The sequence below is a fragment of the Rattus rattus genome, chromosome 14, assembly GCF_011064425.1.
Source record: "Rattus rattus isolate New Zealand chromosome 14, Rrattus_CSIRO_v1, whole genome shotgun sequence".
NCBI lineage: Eukaryota > Metazoa > Chordata > Mammalia > Rodentia > Muridae > Rattus > Rattus rattus.
This window is the reverse complement of record NC_046167.1, coordinates 68409763-68430400: the sequence shown is the minus strand read 5'-3', so window position 1 is coordinate 68430400 and position 20638 is coordinate 68409763. Positions and strand designations below refer to the sequence as shown.

General features: G+C 47.9%; 1 protein-coding gene across 2 annotated transcripts in view; it reads right to left on the bottom strand.

Annotated features, from left to right (window-relative positions):
* Positions 1-20638, bottom strand: part of Ippk (inositol-pentakisphosphate 2-kinase) — a 38717-nt gene that overhangs the window by 11338 nt on the left and 6741 nt on the right. Inside the window, exons 1-11 of one of the 2 annotated variants that reach the window (XM_032884549.1) lie at positions 18688-18719; positions 17838-18017; positions 17200-17295; positions 15855-15921; positions 14249-14370; positions 12916-13005; positions 7874-7932; positions 6547-6619; positions 3684-3957; positions 1925-2075; positions 1202-1304 (exon numbers count right to left, since the gene is read on the bottom strand). In XM_032884549.1, coding sequence (XP_032740440.1) covers positions 1202-1304; positions 1925-2075; positions 3684-3957; positions 6547-6619; positions 7874-7932; positions 12916-13005; positions 14249-14370; positions 15855-15921; positions 17200-17238 — 978 coding nt within the window. In that variant the 5' untranslated portion in view covers positions 17239-17295; positions 17838-18017; positions 18688-18719. Of the gene's footprint in view, positions 1-1201; positions 1305-1924; positions 2076-3683; positions 3958-6546; positions 6620-7873; positions 7933-12915; positions 13006-14248; positions 14371-15854; positions 15922-17199; positions 17296-17837; positions 18018-18687; positions 18736-20638 lie in introns of those variants that run through there. The other variant, XM_032884548.1, reaches the window with a different exon arrangement.

Genomic DNA, 20638 nt, shown 5'->3' with positions numbered 1-20638 from the left:
GCCAAACCCGACAACCTGAGTTCAATTCCCAGAACCCAGAGGAAAACAGACAGCACTCTGACCTCCACACTCTCATTGAGGCACATAACCAACCACCAAATACATTTTTAAAACATGACTTTAAAAAGAGAAAAGAATGGCCAGGCAGTGGTGGCCCACACCTTTAATCCCAGCACTCAGGAGGCAGACGGATCTCTGTCATTTCGAGGCCAACCTGGACTAGATAGTTGAGTTTCAGGACAGCCAGGGCTACACAGAGAAACCCTGTCTTGAAAAACCAGGAATAGGGGGGGAGGGAGGGAGGGAGGAGAGAGAGAGAGAGAGAGAGAGAGAGAGAGAGAGAGAGAGAGAGAGAGAGAGAGGAGAGAGAGAGAGGGAGAGAGAGAGAGAGAGAGAGATAGAGAGCACAAGCTCCACATTCTAACACACAAAGTCCTCCAGCTTTGGGCCTAGTTACCGGCAACATCTCAAAACTACACAGTAGCATCATGATGGGAAATGAACATGACTTTGATGTGACCTGTTAGATCTCCACATCCATATACATGTTTGTGATTTGCTATTACCACGGGACTCTGAACTTCCACAAGCATCTCCCCTTCCCAAACCGTAAGAACCAGTGCTCCAAATCATTTTCAAAGAGTGCTGTGCACACATAGTCCTCACTGTGGACCCTGTGGGAACTGTTCTGTTGGTCAGAAGTGCTCCCTGGTCTATCCATACAACAAATCCAGGGGAGCCGCAAGTCTGACCTCTAACCTAGTATATACGGTCACCTGCTGACAACACGGGGGAGCAATAGTTCTTCCCTGAGCTCAGCAACAGCGCTCTGTGAGCATCTTTGTACAGTTCTACAGCGAGCATAGGTCCTCACTTCTCTGGGGACATCTGACACCTGGTAAGTAGCCCATCTCAGAGCCAGCTCCTAGGCACCGGCACTTTTTTAATGTTGCCAATGGAATTCTTTCAGCCAAGGAAGAACAGGTTCCAAAAGGTGGGGCTCAGGGCCACCAAGCCCTGGGGCCTACCTCTGGCCTGTTACAGCCAAGAGAAATTCCACTTAGACCCTGCATTATGGTCACCTGCTCAGCCCATCTAACAGTGCAGCTTCTCTGCTTTAAGTTCTGGGCTGTCACTGCTGTGGAGGGGAGAGAAGGAAAACTCTCAGGAAGGCATAGAGCTTCTCAATGGGTCTACTCACCTTTGTTAATGCAAAGGCCACTGTCCCATCATCCTCAGTGGATAGATCAAGCAGTTTCTGGTAAAATACTTCATCATAAGGCCCATCTATCTGTAATGTTTTCCTGAAGGAAAATCACCAAGACCAAATCAGCAGGGTGGCAAAGCTCTAAGGACTTTCAGACACTAATATGTTCTGTATCACACAGTGTAGCCCAACAATCATATTTTTGAAAGGCACCTAGGAGATCTGCTCTCTCTCATTAAGCCTGATTCTGCAACCCAAGATCTTCCACAAAACCCAGGCTCTAGGAGGCCGAGGCTGAGCCTGAGCTGTCCACCACACTCTGAGCAAAAGCCAATGATGTACAGAAAGAACCTGCTCATGAGACACTGCAGGTGTGGACATGGGGACCCAGTGCAGGCCCAGGCCCTAGGCGTGGCAGAGCCTGCTAAGGAGCTACCAAGACCGTGTTCCAGGAGCAGCCTGTGGGACAACACTGCCCTCTACAGGGCAGGCCCTGACACAGGATTTCTGAATGGTCGCATGCATAGGTGCTTTACTTCTAGGGTCTTAGTGACCATGAATCTCAGAGACCCTGGCACAGCCGAGCAAGGGACATCCTGGGCAGAATTAGTTGTAGGCACCTCCTACAGCCACATTCTAGGAGCTTTGTTTTGTTCTGGAGTTCAGGCAACCTTGACCCCAGCCTAGCTTCACAGCTTCCTCTGGTGCCAGCCTCACCTCTCCTCAGGAAACTCCTCCAGGTATTGCTCAACCCGGTTGTACAGAGGGTAGAGGCCTTCGATGTCCAGCTGGTCCAACATCTGCACCTGGAGGGTTTTGTACAGAAGACAGCCCTTCGGTAACCCCGAGTGCTCTGGGGTGTTTTTTCCTACCAAGAACATCAGGGGAGAACGAAAGCAGGTTTATAATCAACACTTGAAGACTGTGGAGGGAGACCCCGGCCAGCGCAGACAACAGAGCTCACTACTCTGAGTGCACAGACAAGGCCTATAGGCTCCAGCCTAACACTCTCTGTAGCAGATCTGCTCACCTCACAAAAGTACAAGGCTGACTGACCTCAGACCACCCTAAGGACCCAGTGGCTCTACACACACAAAACAAAGTATAAACAATGCCTCTCCCTTAGGCCCCGTGCTATAACTCCATTGCATGCCTTAGAAGTCACTTTATATTTAAGCTTAAAGAACTGCAAAAAATTATTCAAACATCAAGACCCTCAAGACCAACTGGGTTTCCAGAGTCAAAAACCATTAAGTACACACAGAGAGGGGCAAGATCTGGCTGCCACAGGACAAGCTAAACATACAGAGCCACAGATGGTGGTTAAGACCATTGGCCAGGTCCTGTCCTCACTGGGACAGTGAGAAAGCCAAGCTCCATCCTTCACCCATGCACTCACAATGTATACAGCACCTTCTCAATTGGGGCCTGACGTCCCTGACATCTCTCAGAATCAACTATGGCAAAAACAGGAGGGCACAATATATACTCAAGCACTACAGCAGACACTCTGAGCCACACAACAGATGCCCTGTGTCAAGATAGCAGGATAGCCATGCCATGAACATGTACAGTAGCTAAAAGATGAAAACCCACATGTGCTGATAGACCTACACTATTTAAGAAACCATAGGTTACAAGAAAACATGAGTATACTGTTTCAGATATTACTCATCCATGACTTAGGCCTATTCACGTATCAGTGTCAGGAAGGTCTGTGAGGGAAGCTCCGGTGTCAGAGAGCCTCCTCGAGTCCCCAGATCACCTAAGTGCCAGCACCCATCTGTGTCCCCTCAGACTATGGGTTTAATTTCAACCAAATTTTTAAAACAATAAGGAACTGCTTTCAAAACAAGAACTAACCCCCAAAAATTCACTTATAGTTTAAAAAATATATATTTTCAAAAGCAGTTGGCATAGGGAAGTAACGAGGAAGGTGAGGCCTGTGGGGTTTCTGAAGGACACGGGGCACTATCAAACTAAATTCTCTGCAGTCCCCGAGAGTCACACCTGACCCTGATTCGTGAGTCATCACAACACATTACAGTGGCAGGGTTGACCCACCTCCCTCCTACTGACCAAGAAGCCCTGTCATTCTGTCCTCATTCCATGGCACTCAGCCCCGCTACAAAGGACTCCTGCTTTCTTACATGCAGACTAAGGAGAATCTGTATCCAAAGTCAAGATGGCGGTCAAGAGGAACAAAGTATAGTTGAAAGCATGAGTCACTGCAGGAGACACACAATATATTGCTAGAAACCATATGATCCAAGTGTGACAAGCAGCTTACAAAGCACCTACAGATGCAAAAACAAGTCTTGACCCTCTGAGTCAGCTAAGGCTCATTCTGTGCAGCTAGACCACATCCCCAGAGGTGCCACGAAGACAGGCAGGGACACAGAGGTCACTTTGCAGGTTCCACTCTGGATACCCATGGGTAGACCCCACAACCTGATTAGGGAAGACCAGGCCCTACCTTGGTGATGTAGGCTCCTGCTGAACGGGCTGGCTTCACAGACTCGTGCGCCCTGGAGCCCAAGCCTCAAGGCACCCGCTCGGCCTTTGTCTGAGGTGCTGAGCAGCACCCTGGTGATAACATGCACCAGCTCCCGGATCACAGCCCTCGTGCACTGAGGCCCACTGGCCAAGCCATTGGAAGGGAAGAAGAAGGGCTTCAGGTGGTGTGCAAGCGCCTTCAAGTCAGCCACGGGGCTCCGGGCATCAGCACAGCCATAAATCAGCTCTCCATTCTTTAGGCAGGGGAAAAAAAGGAAAGGGAGGTGGGTCACACAAACTGATGGAAACACAAGCAGGGCAGGGCACAGACACAGGACCCCCATGTTCTCAGATAAGTCTAATCGGGGTTGCTGCACACTGGCTCCTTGGAGGAATCCCACTCTCCATGCTATGCCATGAGGCATGAATCGAAGGAGGAAAGGTCCAAACTTGAGACCAGCTTCCTGAACTGACACCCTCAGACAATGATCTCACAGTGTGTCTGCAAGCACATGCTGACCACAAAACCACAGATGTCCACAAATCACCATTTACTTGAGGGCCCAAGCAGTGACTAGGGATTAGGGCTAGGCCCCAGTCCCCAGAGCTGGTGGAAGACCAGAGTCAGTCCTGTGGTGAGAGGAGTAACTGGATCACTGACATGGATACCTCCTGTTTTAAGACTATTGATCTTCATAGAGCCCCTAAAAGATGTTCCTTACCACACATCATTCAGACTCACTCATTCCCAGAGCTCAAGCAAGGACACATGCTACCCAATGCTGACACTGGGCCTGACCCATGGGCAGCAGCAGGAGCATTTCAAGGTTCTTTGAACTACACACCTCCATACTTTAGCCATTTGGTGGGCCCTCTAGAACTACCCTGGAGACCCCTGCCCTCGGCATCTTCTCCACATGGAGTCTGGTTGGTGTGAACAACAAAATAGGAACAGACACAACATCCCAGGACCTATAAGGCTCTATTCAAAGACACCACAAGGTGGCCGCAGGTCTATGGCATAAGGTGGAAATGCCTCAGAAAGTAACAACTTAGAGGGCTGACCCTCTAATGCTCTGAGGCAATGAGTTAGTGTGAGATGTTAAGGGCTCAGGAGAGCAGTAGTAGCCAAGAGGACAGTCTCTGCTCTTGAGAGGTATGGGAAGGCCCCCCCTCCTCACTGGATCCTGGGATGTCTCTCTAGAGGTCCTGTCTAGGTGCCGTCCGAGAGACAAACAAAAGCACTGTTCACCATGCTAGGCAAGGGGAGGAAGAGGATGACCAAAGTGGAGCTAAGACGGTCACCTGACATCCAGAGTAGAGCCATTTGTGCCCATGGTGAAGCTGGCCCCTCCTCCAGGCCCAAAAGTGGCCAAGGGAGTCCTCACAGCAAGGTCTCACCCCAGCATCAAGGGTCTAAACTTGAGAGACATTGTAAATGTGAAATCCAGAGACAATGTTTACACATACAAACATATAGCCATGCAAGGACCTTATGGGGCATCCAGCAGACCCACCACCTAGGTAGAAAAGTGACCCTCTAACAAGGGCTCCTTGAACTCAACACTGTCTCTCACTACAAGTCAAGAATCCAGCATGGGATCACTGCGTACAACCAGGCAGCTTCTCCAAGTGGGGACTAGCAGAGCCTCAGGAATTTTCTGCTTTGCTGGTTTGCAGAATTTGAGGGAAAATCAAGAGCACAGCAATGGAACCAGAGAGCACTGTGCTGAGCTCACTGTGCTGCTACCCCACTGTTTTAAAAAGCCGTCACAGGGCCAGCAAGATGACTCAGTGGATGAGGGTGCTTTCCACCAAGCTTGATGACTTTAGTATAAAGCCAAGAACACACATGATGGAAAGACAGAACACACATGATGGAAAGACAGAACCAACCCCTGCAAGTTGTCCTCTGACTTACACATATGCACCATGACATATGCATGACACATATACACATATACACAAACACAATAAAAGATGAATTTTTTTAATTTTAAAAAAGCAATTGCAGATCACTTTCCTTAACCTGCCTCTTGGGGAAGTACTAGCTGATCTCTAGATTCTTCCATGCAGATTACAGAGAAACTGTAGACCATATACCTCAAATGTGACCTGACAGGTTCAAAAATGGGCTCAAAGTTAGAGACTTATCTCCAGGACTCAAATATCAGATTCCTAATCTCTCAAAGAGTAAAAAAAATAAATAAATAAATCTCTGGGGACAGGGATGACTTGATTTGGTGGTTACCTTAATTCAATTCCCTGATCATCCACTGTGGAAAGAGAACTGATTCACAGGGGCTGCCCGGTCTCCACACAGGTAACCACAGCAAGGGCACGCCCACAGCCATTGTTATTTTTATTTTTTGAAAGAGTGAAATTAATTAAAACTGTCATCCATTCCTGGATTTGGGGAGATGGAGATAGATAGAGAAGAATGTTGATTACTCTAGGGCAAGGAAATTCTTAAGTTAGATCCAGTTAACACCAGCCCAGGACACACCAGCCAGCCAGAAGACAGGATCTCTAGTCAGCCATCACTTTTCCCAGGCCTGGAGAAGCCCATTCTCAGTCCTGCTTCCTCACACAAGCCTCATGCTGCCTCGAGCCTATGGCCCACTAGGACAATGGCAAAGAGAACTCTAGAGATAGGTTCCCATCATGGCCATAGCCACTAGCTAGCCTTGCCCTGTCCCCTCCCTCCTTCAGCTCCATCCGCCCTTCCTGCAATATCAAGGGACAGAGTTCCATCTGAAGCCAGCCAGCCTAGACACCTCAATGTATGTGGTCACAGCCTCTGGCTTACTTGGAAACCAGCATGGACTGGAAACAGCCCTTACCTTAAATATCCTAAGGTTATTCTGCGCCTCCTGCAGCAGACTCTTCAAGGCAAAGTGCATACGCTGCTTATTTCTGAAAGGACAAAGCAATGAAGGTAATGAAGGCAGCAGGCTGGGTCTCGGATCCACACATACAGTCCAGACTGAGCTGGGGGCTACCTTCACTCAATAACTGGAGCCCGAGTGCGGGAAGAGAGCTTAGTCTAGGGCTCATAGGCAGCCATGAGGAATCCGCAGACAGGAGAACCAGAAAGCCATGGCTCATCAATCACTCAGTCCATGTAGCTCTCCTCCCTTGGTCCTCAGCTGCAGCAGGCACTCAAACACTGTGACCTCTGTGACAGACCTCTGCAAAGTTCAAGAAGCCTAAAAGAGGCAGGAACATGGGACTTCCACCCTCCCTCCACCTTGGAGATCTGGGGACTGTCCCCTCTTGAACTTTGCCCTGCTCATTGGCAAACGGCTCCTGCTGCCTCCTCCTCACGGCCACTCACGCTCCAGACCTAACCTTACCCAGGTACCTCCATCAGTGTCCCTGAACACAGCCCCCTTCTCACTCCCACATGAAATCTACAGGGCTCCCAGGGATGCAAACCCATCCCAGGCAAGGATTCCAGGCCATGTCCTGAGGTCACACAAGGGACAACACATCAGCACAGTCACCACGGCCAGCTCTGAAAAGGCTGCATTATGAGCATTTCAAGGATGGCTCCTGACTCATGTTTGACAAGTTACAAATTCTCAACAATACTCTGATTTATTGTTTGCTTCAAAACATGCAGCCTTGGGTGCACAGGTAAATCAATCATGACTCTCCCACTATGCACTGCCAACCTGATTTGGTTCTCCCAGGAATAATAACATTTTGTTTTCTAGAATGAGCAAAGAGCCCTCCAGACAGAGCATGGCCCCATCTCCACCTCACAGAACACCTCCATTTCCCATCTCACCAAACCCCACACGTCACACCTCACATCACCTCCATAAATAGTTCCAACCTCAGGAACACCCACCTCACAGAACATACCCCACTGCTGACATGTCAGACAGTAACTACCACCGGCTTACAGAACACACCCAGCTTTCCCCACAGTACAAAACACTCCATCCTCTTGCGTTCACCTCACAGCCCCCAGCGTCCCCCTCATAGAAGATCCCAAGCCCCAGTACCCTCACTTCACAGAAAAGGCTCTGAACCCCCGACCCCCTCTTCTCATATAAACATACTATCAATACCTCACAAAATAACTCTCAAAATCCCCACCTCAAGGTCCTCCCTTAGCAGGCACCACCCACCCTCCAAACAGCAAATGAGAGGGGCTCTTACCCTGAGTAGAGGTCAAGGGGACAGTATTTACTGATTTTCTTCCACTTTCCAGTCGCTACCTGGTAAAACACCAATATGACCTTATCAAATACTTTGTCTGTGACTACAAATAACTCAAAAACAAAACAAAAACTAGCATAACGGGCAGGCTGCAGCCTTGACCTGGGAAAGGTCCCAGGTGTACAACCCTAATTAGGAAGGAGCCAACTCAACCCCTCGCCTAGGGAACTCCAGTTAACTTTCGGCCCCAGTCGCTGTCAGTTCAGCCCTCCTGTGAGCAGAGAAAACAGCAGGCACTTGAAGGTTTGGCAATGAGAATGGCAAGTCTCTAAGTTGCTAAGAGCCAGGGAAGGACACTGCACATGCAGTCTTGTGCTGCCACCTGGCACAACCTTGAGTTGTAACCACCAAAACGTAAAATGTATACATCCCCCAACTGAGAAAACCTAAAGGAACCTAGAATAACTACACAGAGCAAAGAGGCAACAGGGATAGGGACATGGCTTTTGCTGCAGACATTAAGGTATCTATTCACTCGGCAGATCCCACACAAGGACGGGATGAATGCGTGTATGAACGCAGCCACTCCAAAAGGTGGACTTACACCCGTCAATATTTATTCAACTGGCAGAACAACACATATAATGTGATGTCATGCTTGCTTTAAAAGTATACTTACATATCAAACACATTTTGAGAAAAACACACAACACGGAACCCTCAGAGAGCACTGTGAGGGGAAAGCACTGGGTAGAACCAGTACAAACAACACAATCCTACTTTGCCTCGTATGTGTATCTGCATGCTCCAACGAGAGAAAACGTGGAAGGAGGTAGCTCCTCCTCCCCCTCCTCCTCCTCCAACTCCTCCCTCCGCCTCCTCCTCCTCCTCCACCTCCACCTGTGCTATGTGTATATTGTTACTGTAGGAACATGTCTGGAAAGATAACCGAGCCAATAAGATGAATCTCACTAGAAGGAGCTCTAACTACCAGTTATGAATGGGTGTTGTTCCATAACTTTAAAGTATATACTTCTTAATCCTATCCTATAAGCTGGGCATGGTTTTCATATGTAAGAAACAACAGCTGAAGAAGTGGACAGGTCTGCTGTAACGTTAGGAGCACTAGTTGCTCTGGCAGAGAACTCAGGTTCCCGTACCAGCAGGTACACAGCTGCTCACACTGTTACTCAGTTCCAAGGATTCTGACAGCCTCTTTATGGCCTTTGTGGGCACCAGGAATGGAGTACATGCACACATGCAAGAAACATTCATTCACATAAAAATAAAAATCCACCTTTTTTTAAAAAAAAAGAAAAGAAAATCAGCTAACTCTAAATAAGAATAGTGAGCTTGATGCATTTTTTTGTTTTGTTTTGTTTTTTATATCACTGTGTAACCTTAGCTGGCCTAGAACTCTCTCTCTGTAAACCAGGCTAGCCTTGAACTTGCAGAAATCTGCCTACCTCTACCTCACAAATGCTAAAATTAAAGGTGGCACCAACATGCCCAGTTTCTTTCTGACACTTTAATTTTTATTTTTTTTTTATTAATTTTTATTAAGTACATTGTCAAGGGCATCAGACCCCATGACAGATGGTTGTGAGCCACCATGTGGTTACTGGGAATTGAACTCAGGACCCCTGGAAGATCAGTCAGTGCTCTTAACCACTGAGCCATCTCTCCAGTCCTCTTTCTGACACTTTAAATGTCCTAAGCTCCTCCCTCTGTCCTAGTTAGGGTTTCTGCTGCTATGATAAAACACCATTACCAGAGTGGACGTAAGGAAGAATGGGTTTATTTCATCCTACGCTACTGTCTCTGTCATTGAGGAAAGTCAGGGAAAGAAGTCAAGCAGGGCAGAAACCCAGAGGCAAAAGCCATGGACAGCTGCTTATGGGCTTGTTCCCCATGGTTTGCTCAGCCTGCTCATACAACCCAGGGCCACCCATCCAGAGGTGACCCTGTTCCTTGTAGGATACTCTGCTCCCTGTGGAATGGGCCCTCCCACATCAATCACTAATCAAGAAAATGTCCCACAGACTAATCCAATAGAGACACTTTCTTAACTGAGGTTCTCTCTTCCCAAATGACTCTAGCTTACGTCAGGTTGACATAAAACTAGCCAGCTCACTCTCTGTAGCCAAGGGAAACAAACATGAAACTGTTACATGCACAGCAGCCTGGCAGCCTCCACGGAGAGCACAGAAGAGAGCACATGCAGAGCCTCAGCCCCGGAACTGTCATTCCCTGCCCTGCCTGACTCTCAGCTCCAGGAAGGCTGTCCTTGCATGGTTGTCTTTACTGACCTGACTGAGAGCTCATACACTGCCAGAGGTCTTTTCGGGGGTATTTGTCAAAAAAATTCTAGAGGCTAGAATTTACATGGCTTCCTTACACAGTGGGTAACAGTTAGGGCAAGCAAGTATGTAACCTAAAACTCAAAAAGAAAAAGCTGAGTAATGAGGGTGCATGGAGGTCCCAAAAAGCTCTCACACATTCCTGACCTCTACAAAACCACCAACAGGCTTTGGAAAGACCACAGGAGGCCCTAAGCTCTCCCTTGCCCTTACCTGAGAGAGGTTCCATGGAAGAAAAAGGTAAAACACAGCTTACCAACCCTGCTGAAGACTACGTGGGCTTGCGCTCACACACTCACCTCCTCAGCAAAGACTGAGAGACACTGGCCTGAGGAACCGTCAGTACTCCCAGTAAGCTAATCAAGAGTCCAGGGACTCTATGTGAGCAAGAATGCAGACTGTATGGGGCTGGCGAGGCGGACAGCTTAGAGGGAAAGGTTTTGCAGAGCAAGCCTTGGAGGCCTAGGTTCCAGTCCCAGAACTCACAGTGTAAAAAGGAAACTGACTCCCAAACACTGTTCACTGACCTCCACATGCGTGCCTTAACATGTATACACCCAAATTAAAACATATACATACATACATACACACACACACACACACACACACACACACACACTACAGAATAAGCAGAGTAGTCACTAAACAAATAGTAACAGCCACACATGTTTGCATGACCATGGTATAGGACTTGAGAGGTAGATAGGAGGAGAAAGTTTGCAGTCAGTCTGGGCCACATGAGACCCTATCTCAAAAACAGTTAAGCAGGCTGGCAAGATGGCTCAGTGGGTAAACTTGAATTCAATCTCTGAACCCAAGCAAAAAACTATGTGGAGCACAAAGGTGTAATTGCAGCACTTCTGCAGCGAGGCGGGGGGCAGACACCAGAGACTCCCCCAGAAGCTTGCAACCCAGCTTGACCAGAATAAACATCTGGCAGAAACGAGCAAACCTGGCCTCAGCAAAGCAGAGAAGTGACTCCTGAAAGTAGTCCTTTGGCTTCCTCACTCATGCAAACATAATGCACATATACACACATATAGCACATTAATTAATAACAGTCACAATTAAAAGGGGTTGGAGATAAGATAAGAGAATGGAAGACCAGTATATGGTATATATTTATATATGAAGTTATCAAAGAGCACATTTTAAAAACCTTTATCCTTCTGAAGAAAAAAAAAAAATGTTATGGAATGGGTGTTTTGCTTGTATGTGGATCTGCACAGGTCATACTCATATCCACACAGGTGCAAATACAGCATCATCTAAATAACTAAATGTGTAGTTGAAGACACAACTCAAGTGAGAGTAACTGAAAGGTCAGTAGCTCTGTTGAGTAAACAGAGGAGATAAGCCATAACTGTTCAGATAAATTCCAAGACACCCCCATCTACACACACCAGGGCTGTGGAAGCCAAGGACAGGAACTGGGTGTAGTACATGCTTACACCCCTAAGAGGTGGAGATCATCCTCAAAGCCAACGTAGGCTACATTAGATCCTGTCTTTAAAAAGCAAGAGAGGGTAAAGGAGAAGGACAAAGGAGAGGGAAGAGAGGGAAGGAAGACGGAGAGAAGAGAAGGAATCTTGTAACATTGAATCAGCAATAAAAACATTCCAGTATAAAAAAACTAAAGTAATTGGGGCTGGAGACATGGCTCAGAGGCTAAGAGCACTGGCTGCTCTTCCAGAGGACTTGAGTTCAATTCCCAGCACCCACACAGAGGCTCACAACCATCTGTAAACACTGTTCCAGAGGATCTGGGCATCCTTGCATAGGTGTGCAGGCAGAACACCAATGCACATAAAAATATATAAATCTTTAAGAAGAAAAATAAACACGGTAATCAAAGTAGTGTGGCACTGGCATGAAGATAGACAAATATACCAATAAGAAAAGGAACAGAGAGGAACCCCTCGCTACATGCCAAACATCTTCAACAAGGGCCTGGACCAATGCTTAGAGAAGAGGGCAGTCACAGAAACTGAGAAAACCAGATACCTATCTATATGCAAAAGAATAAAACTGGACACTTAAACACCATACACAAAAAATTTAACTGAAAATAGCGATCTAAAATTACAAATGAAACCTTCAGAAGAAACCAGGAAGGCTCTCACCACTGGATTTGGCTGTGACTGATTGGCTAAAACATCAAGACACAAATAAAAAAGAAGTTAACTGAACTTAATTAAACATGTTTATGCAAAAAAAAAAAAAAGAGCACTGCCCGCAGAGAAAAACAAGAAAAGCACCTGCAAACCACTTGTAAGGCACGGACAAGCTGAGCACTGCCATACGTGAGAGAGAGTCAGGGGAAACAAAGCTGCAAAGGCGGATGGAAGTGAAAGCTCGGAGAGCCAGACAGCCCAGCTCTGCGGTCACATGCAGCGCCTCTAACTGCTACCCCTGTGTATGACGTAGGGATGGGTTTAAAGGCCAGAGAGCTAGAGCAGAGCCCGACGGGTTAGAGAGGAGGGCTGCAAGAGAGACAAGCGAAGGGAGGACTAGGGCTGAGCTCAGGTGGCAGGTGCTTGCCTTGCATGCGTGACACCTGGCACTTAGTGGCCAGCACTGCATAAACAGTTTGATCCACAGGTCAAACAAGTTGTCTCTGACCTCCTCGCACACACACATACGCCCCGCGCTCTGCACGCTCGCACTGAGCCCGAGTCTCACCTTGAGGTGCTGGTGCATGCAGTACCGGCACACCTTGTGCTTCATCTCGTGGGTGACACCATTTGAGAAAGGAATAAACCCACATTTTGGCTGTAATATAAGAGAAAAAAATGTTTAAGAAGAAATCACATACTTCTTAAACAACACAAAATACACACACACTCACACACACACACACGCACACACGCGCACACACGCACTATGAGATAGAGAAGAGCAAGTATCAGGTAGAAATATCCCCAGAAGTTGTGCTTCCAGCTTTCCTCATCACGGTAGACACCCCTCTGCCTCCAGAGGCCAGCCCGCTCGCTGAGAGGACTGGTGGAGCTCTGCCTGGCTTACAGGAGTGTAACACAGAGCAGCTTTGTACTCTCCACTGGCAGACTGGAAGGAGTGGAGATGGGTCCAGGGCTCCCAGCTCCAAGAAGCACAACCATTGTTCCCACTGCCATTAATATATGCCCTGCAGAGCGCCCATCTGATAGTTGCTAGGTTTCCAGAACGTCAGGGATCCCGGCTGCCTTCTAAAATCTGCCTGCTGTCAGCACAGTCCTGAGCTTAGCGTTCTGGACAATGTAACTGAAGAGACAGAATGTCCAGCCCTCAAGGATCATAAGACCCAAGCACTTGGGCCAAGGGATGCCTCAGGGGGTCATCACCTTTCAGAAGGAAGGAAGAGGAGAGACTTAATGGCCCTGTGGAGTTGGGGCTGGTTGGTGTCTTCTTGGGCAATTGGCCAACTACTGAACATAGGCAGCTGAAGTAAGGAAGTCTTGGTCTAAGATCTAGAACTCTGGTGCAGTTTACAGGTACTTCTGTAGGGCACACGGGTGGCTGTGCCTCTGAGAAAGCCCTCCTGCACAGGAAGCAGTCCCTAGTCAGAAGGCACCGTAGGGCTTCAGTACATGAAGCAGCAAGCATATAGACAGGAGACCATATAGACAGGAGACCATATAGACAGGAGACCATATGGACAGGAGACCACATGGACAGGAGACCACATGGACAGGAGACCACATAGACAGGAGACCACATAGACAGGAGACCATATGGACAGGAGACCATATGGACAGGAGACCATATAGACAGGAGACCATATAGACAGGAGACATGTTTTCAGAAACAGCCCGTACAGAAGGGCACCCAAAATGCTTCTCTCTGGTTCTCCCTAACCAAAGTTTTCCCAGCCCAGGTGGAAGGAACTAGAGCACACAGGGCATGTAGGGGAGCTGTGGGAAGGCTGAGCACATACTCATAGCAGAGAGACTCACTGCCTGAGAGCAGTCTCCCCTCTACCTATAGGCAGTACCGGCCACCGTGAATAAAAACTCACCTTAATCTCCACACACAGAATCGGTCGGTGCTCTGCAAAGGGGAAGGTCTGAAGTCTGGTCAAATTGGGAAGGCACATAGCATAACCACTGAGTGTGTCCAGGTCCTTGTCACAACGGGACTCTGGAAAACAGAGCAAGAGTCACACCTGAGAGTCAAGGTAAGAGATAGCCAGCCCTATAGTACTAGAATCCTTGGCAGGCAATAGGGAAGTGGGAAGGCTAGTACATAGCCTCAGGCTACATACCGCTATCCTCACAGAGTGAAAACCTGAGAGAATCAGTAGGAGGTCAGCCTTGTCAAGCTCTAAGCCCTTGACACTGAGGCTTAGAAAGCTTCTTGGAGGTATATGCCATCACATACAGTCATTGTAGCGGACGTCTGGACTCTCCAGAACCCATAACTCTTCAATTGGCAGATTCATCCTTACCTCCTATTGTACTGATCCTAACCACATAACTGAGATCTAGGGTCCTTTTAGCCAATCTTTAAACCTGACCATACCTTGGGAAACTTTCAAACAGAAGTGAAAAGAGTCTCGGAAATGGTCGCCAATTCCACCACTCCCTTTGCCCAGGAACAGGGAGAAGTGTACTACAGCCCCTCCCTCCCTCCCTCCCTCCCTCCCTCCCTTCCCTTCCTTCTCTTCCTTTCCTTCCCTCCCTCCCTCCCTTTCTTCCTTTTCTTCCTTCCTTCCGACTTCTGATTCTTTGTGCTCCCATATCACCTCAGCTCTGATAGAAGTGGGCTCCTGGCTCTGGAGCACCAGCTTCCCTTCCAAAAGTCAGACTTAACCCAACACAGAGTTCTTGTCACCATGAATTATCACACTTTATTTTTTCCCCTGAGAAAAAAATCTCTCCGTGTAGCCTGAGCTGTCCTGGAACTCACTCTGTAGTCCAGGCTGACCTTGAACTCAGAGATCTGCCTGCCTCTGCCACCCCACCGGTTTGTCAAAAGTCACCACTGCCCATATCACGGGATTATGAAACGGAATGGGGATGCTGAGCATCTGTGGGTGAACGGAGCCCTGAAACTGGCTTCTGTCTGTCTTTGTGGACTTCAACACCAGAGCCCAGTGCTGTCCTGTGTCCTCCACCTCCTGCTCCTGCTCCTGCCCCAGACAGACCCCAAAGTCCTATTTCATTTTTTGAATCAAATCAGAAAGGATTTTATTATGAAGAATTCTATAGCATTATTGCCTGGCAGTGTCGATAGTGAGATATTTTCACAACCAACACATGGGCTTTACATGCTTGATCATAAAGAAAAAAGCTTTAATCTGATTTTTGCCATCAAAGCCAACTAAGAAACTAGCAAACTAAGAAAAGAGACCATAGGGCTGGAGACAAAGCCTCTGGCCACAATACTGCTGCAAAATGCCTGAACCTAACCTGGGTTGAACACTTCAAAGACTTTTAAAACTGTAAACGAGACAACCATGGTGGTACATGCCTGTAATCACAACACTTAGGAAACAGAAGCAGGCAGGTATCTGGGCTTGCAAGGTCAGCTGGTCTACACATGGAGTTGCCAGCCAGCCAGGGATACACGAGAGACCTGTCCAAAAATAAACAAACGATGCAAACACTGTTCGACCCCCTTACCTGGTCTTTCACACTGTATCTTTAAACACAGTTGTTTTACAAACTCTAAAGGCAGCTGAACAACCTCCTGAAAGAAAACACACATAAGGTACAGATTCCACAACGTCCTGCAGACTGGTAATGCTTCAAACCATGCAGAGTTAAACAGTTCAAACGGTGAGTTTCAGTCTGCTCCACAGTAAAACACTATAGTTTAAAAAATGCAGTATGCAGCTTGGCAGTAAGAGCTCATCTATTGCTTTCAGAGCACATAGAGGTTACACAGAAGCAAGAACATTTCAGAGCACTAAAAGCAGCTGGCTCTCCTGAGAGCCAGCCAGGACCCGTGACACCAGTGACTACCACACCACCAGCATCTCTTGTCACAGCCCCTCCTAGTCCTGTAGCATCTATAGTCAGAGAACAAGGGCTGCAAGAAATCCAGCCATCTGGCCAGCGAGCCGCACCACTGAACAGCAGCTTAAGCTCTCACCACACTGGGCGCAATTTAAACCATGTTTGTCACTGTCATTCCTGCCCTATGTTCCCAACATGACAGAACTGAGTCTTCAGAAAAAGTTCCCTAGTGACAAAAGAAACCTGCCTAGACAAAAATGCTGGCTGGGATCTTGCCCCGGGAAGACCCAGCTCCCCTTAGCCATCTAGACTTGAGCAGAGGCTTCCACTCAGCCTAGCATTTGGAAAACGGTACCCAGCAGACGGTACCTCTGACTATCTTTCTTCAAGACAGGTACCAAGTAGGTACCAACAGCATTCAGTGGATATATCCTGTGTGGAAACTACAGGAATGCTCCTGAGGGATCATGCCTGACCTCCAAACATCCCTAACCCTAGACATTGTGGAGGACAGACTACAAAGTCAGTAGCCAAGGAAAGTCAAAATGGAGACTTTCAAAGTCCCAAACTCAGAAGACAAGTCAGGTTAGACAGGTAGGCCAAGGGGCATCCTTTATCTAGTCCCTCCCACCACAGGCAAGCTACGAGGACAGTAAACCCCAAACAGATGCGATGTTAAGGGTTTCCAAAGCCTTTATTCTGTGGCCCTCACTGAGTATTGTCCATGGCAATTCACACCCATGTTTGCATCCACAGGCCTCCTCCAAGAGGAACCCCCAGGAATGGACCCACATTGATTCTTAAACCATAGGAACACAGGGCAAAGCTATCCCTCCGGGCTCAAGGATAACATACAAGGTTCTCACTGAAGAAGTTCACTACTCAGACATCTCTGGCAGAGCTGATTGCCACATGGCACAGCAGGTGAGAAAAGCTCAAAGAGTCTCACTGCACAACGGCTCTCACTGAGATGTCAGAACTGAGTGAGACTAGAATAAATAGCACTTACCCCACAATGAACATAGTTCTCTCCCAAAAAGTCTTTCATGACATTTTTGCCAAAGTCCACTATGTTCTGCAGATGCTGAAGTATCTCTTCTGAGGTCTGGAAGAGGCAAGCACAGGATAGCTTCAGGATGGACCTCCAGTCAGGGCTCCTAGTAGCACCCCACTCCCAGAAGCCTAACTCAGCACAGACTAAGCTGCCATCCCATGTACCCCACAAACCTCTGGAGAACTCACCACCCATACCCAGAAATGTTCTCCACAGTCAAGTACGTGGGGCTATCCCACAGCTCCTACAATTGGATCCTGTCAGAACTTAGCCTGGCTGAAATTCCCAGAACACACGCGGCAGCCCTGTACAGCTATGTTAGAGCTTCCAATAAAACAAAACCATCTGAAGAACAGAAGGATGAGTGCATGAATCCCCAGGAAGACACCGCTCAGGAGGCCTGGTAGGGCAACCAACCACTCAGATGGGGTGCGTGTACACTGCAGCCACCGCACAAGGACAGACAAAGAGGATGAAGCACCCAAGACACATCTGACAGAAAGAGAACACCTTGGGTCATTTCTCTTCAGCAGCTGAGGCGGGCCCATAGGATGCCTGGGCCCCACCCTATTCCTTTTGCCTGTTCAACCCACCTTTGACTCTCACTCCTGCCCAGTTAAAGGCAACATTCCTGCTGGCTCCCGGGAAACAAGGCCCATATCACCTCTACCACCGCTGTCCCATCTGCCTCTGCTCTCAGATACTTGACACACTGCCTCTCAGATGATATAATGACCTCCTCAAAGACTTCCACCTTCCCCCACTGTGAGGTTCTGTGTAAGAAAATAGAATGTGTCACACTGGGTAGATAAGTGTTATGCTGAAGTCACAGTGGACAGTCTCTGGTAGAGCAGAGGCTGAGTCATCCAGGCACAGTCTGTGGACGCTCCATGAAGACTGCTTCCACACTCTTTACCCAAGTTGAGGTGTTGTTGCTTTCTGGTAAATCTCAGGTCAATATTGAATATCGGAGGCTCCTGTGACTACAACCGTTTATCTGCTCCTGTTGTCCCAGCACACGGTCTGAGGGAGGCTGAGCCATTCACTAGCTGCCTGAGAGCCACATGGGGCTGAGGCAACTAAGGAAATCATAAGTTAGAACCTAGTCCTAGAATCCCAAGCAGGGCAGGCAGACCTACCATAGAGTGACACACAGTGACACAGAGGACCTGCGAGCTCACACATCAGGAGTAAGGATCCATTACATCCCATATTGAATGAACACAACAGAATACAACATACTTAAATTTCTACAATTAGCATTAATATTTCTGCACTGGAAGGCTTAGGATATAGGATTAAACCCTAGAGATAGAGCATTTCCCTATCCTGGGCAAAGCCCCATTTTCAACTTCTAGCACCACAAAGCATACATACAAACCCCTGGAAAACATCTAGGTGGTCTTAAAGCTATAACAACAGTAGCCAGCCCATCAGCCTTACCTTCTTCTTATTTGGAGGAAACTTCAGAAAGCGCAGAACTACGCAGCGCTGTTGGGAAAAGAAAACAAAGCATGGTCAGTACCGGCTTAACACTCAGACAAGGGTTAGCAGTCGTGGAGAAAGGGCCGGGGCAGCATGGAAGAGATTCAGTTTGGGTCACTTCAGAAAGCTTACACCACAAGGCAGTCAGCAAAATCTGTGGCCTTTGACCCAGCCCACTCATCCTTGATATTAATCTTAAGGAAATAAGGAACCTCAAAAAAGTCATTATCCAGGGGCTGATGAGATAGTTCAGAGGTTAAGAGTGCTGGCTGTTCTTTGAGTGGACCTGGATTTGAGTCCCAGAACCCACACAGTAGTACTAGTTATGCAAATGGTGTACATATGCCCAGGGACAAGTGCAGGGGCTCTGAAAAGCAACAAGAACACATTGAATCCACAAGAGCTGGAGCACAGGCAACTGTGAGCTGACCAATGCTGGGTTCTGACGAGTGAACTCAGGTCCTCTGGAAAAGCAAGCATACATGATCTTAACCTGTGAGCCATTCCTCCTACCCTCCTAGTTTGTTTTTAAACAGGTTCTCACTATATAGCCTGGGAAGACTTCAAATTCATCATCTTCCTGTTCCCACCTCCCAAGCACTGGGATGGTAGTTATGTGCCACCAAACCTAACTCATCTTACATTCATTAAATCACAATGTCTAGCAAGATCTTGTTCCCAAAAAAGGACAGAATTTCTTTTAAGCACAAACTGTTAAGTGAAGCATGCATACAATCTCTTCGGACAAAGAGCTCTCAAAGGACATTCATGACAAGTTCAATGGCATTTCCAGATTCAACAACCACAGTTTTGGGTTTTCTTTTTTTTTTTTTTTTTTTAGCAATCTCACTTCAGAACACAATACGTAACCCAGGCTGGCCTCATGGTATTCCTGTTTCAGCCTCCTAAGCTAAGAATCAAGTTTCCAGGCGGCCTGGACTGTATAGCAAGAACCTATTTCAAAAGGGGAGTCAGGGGGAGGGGGAGGCACAAGCGCACACACACACACACACACACACACACACACACACACACACACACACACCAAACTGGGTGTGCTAACATGTACGTGCAGTTCCAGCAGTAGGACGGCTGAGGCAAGGACTTCTATGACCTGCAAGCTGACCCAGGTTATATGCAGCATGAAACCCTGTCTCAAAAATGGCTTTTAAAAGTGCAGTTGGAAGGATGATTCGGAGGTTAAGAGTAGACGCTGCTTTCGCAAAGGACCCAGATCCAACTTTCTGAACTCAAACGGCAGCTTATCTGTAACCACATCCATCAACCACCTGTAACTACAGTTCCAGGGGATCTACCATGCTCTTCAGGGAAAGCCTGACCATGCTTGAGCATCACCACAGGACACACTGATGTCCTTATCAGTGAGGACAGAGGCCCCCTGTCCTGGCCTACAAGCAGAGGAAATCTCACTCTGTCCCATACGGGGAGCCCACAGGAGCCAAGCTTGTTCTTAGAGCTCTACTGCAGCCAGAGGAAAGTGGTGTCTCTCTCCACCTCCCAGGGACTAAAGCTGCACAACAGAATTCTGTAGCCAGGCAGGCTTAGGAAGGGTGGTACTAGGCAAGTCACATGAGCCTTCCTATCACAGGAACTCCCCACTGTGTCCTCAGAGAAACCAGTTCGGAAGCCCTGTGCACAAACAAATGCCAACAATAGGAAGTCACTGAACCCACACCTGGCAGCATCTTACTAATGGTATCTGATAGTGTGACTTCAGATTTCCAAAGTTCCTGCCGCCTTGCTCTTGATAAACACAAGACAGGCAGCCTGCTTACATATGGAAACTATGTGTTTCCTTTGCATTACTCTCTCTCTCTCTCTCTCTCTCTCTCTCTCTCACACACACACACACACACACACACACACACACACACACACACACACACAC